The sequence below is a fragment of the Prunus persica genome, chromosome G4 (genome assembly GCF_000346465.2).
Source record: "Prunus persica cultivar Lovell chromosome G4, Prunus_persica_NCBIv2, whole genome shotgun sequence".
Classification (NCBI taxonomy): domain Eukaryota; kingdom Viridiplantae; phylum Streptophyta; class Magnoliopsida; order Rosales; family Rosaceae; genus Prunus; species Prunus persica.
Genome location: NC_034012.1, coordinates 9,456,356 through 9,459,560, shown reverse-complemented (window position 1 = coordinate 9,459,560; position 3,205 = coordinate 9,456,356). Strand labels below are relative to the sequence as shown.

Here is a 3,205-nt window from a genome sequence, read left to right as displayed (position 1 = left end):
TAAGTTCCAAAACCAAAGCCACCTTTCTTGTGCAGAGTATGGTTGCAGCTTCCAGGCCAGCCTTGGAAATTGCAGAGGCTTCAATTCACCAGGGGGTGCTGCTCCAGAAAGAACTGTCTGTTAAGAAAGTAAACCTGCAGGAGACTCTTAGAAAGCTAGGATTTTAGCTTCTTCTTTCTTTTGTTCGAATAATTTGCCGCGAAGGTGGCTATTTTATATAAGCTTTCAAAGCATTTTTACTGCTTTTTATTCTCCGGACACGGTTGTGAAAGTAAAAAAAAAAAAAAAAACTGGACAACTTTAAAGTAAAAATAAATCTAAACAAGATTCCTTTTCAAGAAACAAAAAAGGGTCAATCTTGTTCCTCTTCTATCCCAGGATCCGTTTGTACAGCCTGTGAATCCCACATGGTTGGATAGAACTTCTTTAACCATTTACCATTGATTGGGGCAAAATGAACAACTCCATCTCGGTCCTGCAACCTGTATGCCCCCATCCCGAGGATTTGGTTAATTATAAAAGGGCCTTCCCATGTAGGTGACCATTTTCCATATCCAGCTATGTGTGTTCCAAGGGGCAGAATTGCCTTCCAGACTATCTCTCCCTCTTCAAAACTCTTGTTTTTGACTCTTTTGTTGTAGGCCCTTGACACAGCCTGTTTTCTTGCTAAGAGTTTGTTGAGGGTGTCAATCCTGCTTGCATCCAATTCTTCTAATTCAAGTAGCATGGCTTGAGAGTAATCTTCTCCTGTGAGATCGTGCTGGTGAGCAATTCTAAGAGACTGGACTGCTATTTCCATGGGCAGAATTGCATCATGACCGTAGGTCAGAGCATAGGGAGTCATGCCAGTTGCTTCTCTTTTTGAAGTTCTGTATGCCCACAAAGTTTCTGACAATTTCTCATGCCATTGCTTCGGATTCTTCTCCAGCATCTTTCTGATGATGTTGATAATCACCTTGTTACTTGATTCTGCCTGTCCATTAGCTTGAGCATAATAGGGGGTAGATTGAAGCAGCTTGAACTTGAATGTTTCTGCCATATCTAGCATCTCCCTAGATATGAAAGAAGAACCCCTATCAGTTGTGATCGATTCTGGAATGCCGAATCTCTGTATGATCTGTTCTTCTATAAAGGTGATGATCTCTTGAGAAGTTGTGGTTTTGATTGGCTTGGCTTCTACCCATTTGGTGAAATAGTCTGTAGCAACAATGATAAAACAATGCTGCTGGCTGCTGGCTGGATAGATTTTGCCAATGAGATCCATTGCCCATCCCCTGAAAGGCCATGGTTTTACTACAGGATTCATGGGAACCGAAGGAACCTGCTGGATTGGGCCGTGCCTTTGACAGGCTTCACATCCTTTGGAATAGTTGATGCAATCCTTCATCATGGTTGGCCAGAAATAACCATACCTTCTGATTAACCAGCACATCTTTCTTCCCCCTTGGTGAGCGCCACAGATCCCCTCATGGGTTTCTCCCATGACTTTCATGTATTCTGTTTTTCCGAGGCACCTTAACAGTACCTCATCCTTACTTTTCCGGACCAAATCTTCATTCCACATGAGATAGTTTGTAGCCATGATTCTGACTCTTTTCTTAGAGGGCAGAGTGGGATATCGTAAGTAAGTCATGATAGGCTCCCTCCAATCATCTTCCGTGATCAAGGCAGAATTGACTTCTATCTCCATTCCTCTGGTCAGAACAGATGGTAGACTTTTCCTTCCTATCTTGATGATCCTTTGGACACAGTCTTCGGGCATTTGTATACCTGATGCTACCTGAGCCAGTTCATTGGCTGCAAAGTTTTCTTCTCTTGGGATGTGCTCCCAAGTAGCTTCTCTAAATTCTGTTAGCAGATTTCTAGCTGCTACCAGATATACAGCTAGAGAAGGGTTTAGACACTTGTACTCTCCAGCAATTTGTTTTAGGACAAGCATGGAATCTCCCAAGATCTCCACGGATTGGATTCCTAGTTCTACCAACATCTCAAGCCCTATAATCAAAGCTTCATACTCGGCCCTGTTGTTAGTGCATTGGAAATCTAATTGGAAGGAATAGCAATGTCTGACCCCTAAGGGTTCTTCTAGCACAATCCCTGCTCCTGAAGCCTTGTCTGTCTTTGATCCATCAAAATATAATTTCCAAGGTGTGAGATGAATCGAGTAAATTGGATTGTTAAGGCAAACATGAGCTCTAGTTAGCAGATCTGCATTTGCTATGTCCAAAGAATCCATGTTTTCAATTTCCTCTCCTGGGTGATCTGCCAAGAAATCTGCCACAGCTTGTCCTTTGACAGCTTTCTGGGGAACATATCTGAATGTGAATTCTGTCAAAGCCAAAGTCCACTTCCCAATTCTGCCCCTCAGCATTGGTCTTGTTAGCATGTATTTGATTAGGTCTGTTTTGGCAATGATGTAAATAGTATGTGGCAGCATATAATGCCTGAGCTTTACAGCAGTGAAATATAAGGCCAGACAAAGCCTTTCTATCGCGGAATACCTTCTCTCCACTTCTGTCAATGTTTTGCTTAGATAGTAGACTGCCTGTTCTTTCCCTTCTTTGTTATCTTGAACTAGCAGACTTCCAATAGATACCTCTGATGCAGATACATAAAGCTTGAGGGGTCTGCCCCTTTTTGGTGGGGACAGAACTGGCGGATTCGAAAGGTAATGCTTTATTTCTTGGAAAGCCTGTTGGTGTTGTTCTTCCCATTTGAATGTCTGTTCCTGCTTTAGCCTTAGCAGGGAAGAAAAAGGTTGGATTTTTCCTGCAGAATTGGATATGAATCTCCTTAGAAAATTGATTTTTCCTAAGAGACTTTGAAGTTCCTTCTTGTTCCGAGGAGGTAGAGCTTCTATGATGGATTTTGCTTTATTTTTGTCAACCTCTATACCTCTCTGGTGGACCAAGAATCCTAAGAAATTTCCTGCTTGGACTCCAAAAACACATTTTTTGGGGTTCATTTTTAGTTTGTGCTGCCTCATTCTTAGGAACGCCTTTCTTAAGCTTGCCACGTGATTTCCTTCTTCAGGGGATTTAATCACCACGTCATCTATGTATACTTCCAAGGAATGTCCTATCATATCATGAAAAATAGAATTCATTGCCCTTTGATAGGTGGCTCCTGCATTTCTCAAACCGAAAGGCATTACAGTATATTCGAAAGCACCTATATGTCCTGGACACATAAAGGCTGTCTTGTG

General features: G+C 42.1%; 1 protein-coding gene across 1 annotated transcript; it reads right to left on the bottom strand.

Annotated features, from left to right (window-relative positions):
- Window positions 353-1,390, bottom strand: LOC109948601 (uncharacterized protein K02A2.6-like). The gene has a single exon (XM_020562245.1). It carries the CDS (start codon window positions 1,388-1,390, stop codon window positions 353-355), a length of 1,038 nt encoding a protein of 345 aa, XP_020417834.1.

Coding starts and splice junctions, on each gene's coding strand:
- LOC109948601 (XM_020562245.1), bottom strand. CDS start 1,390: ATGATGAAGGATTGCATCAACTATTCCAAAGGATGTGAAGCCTGTCAA.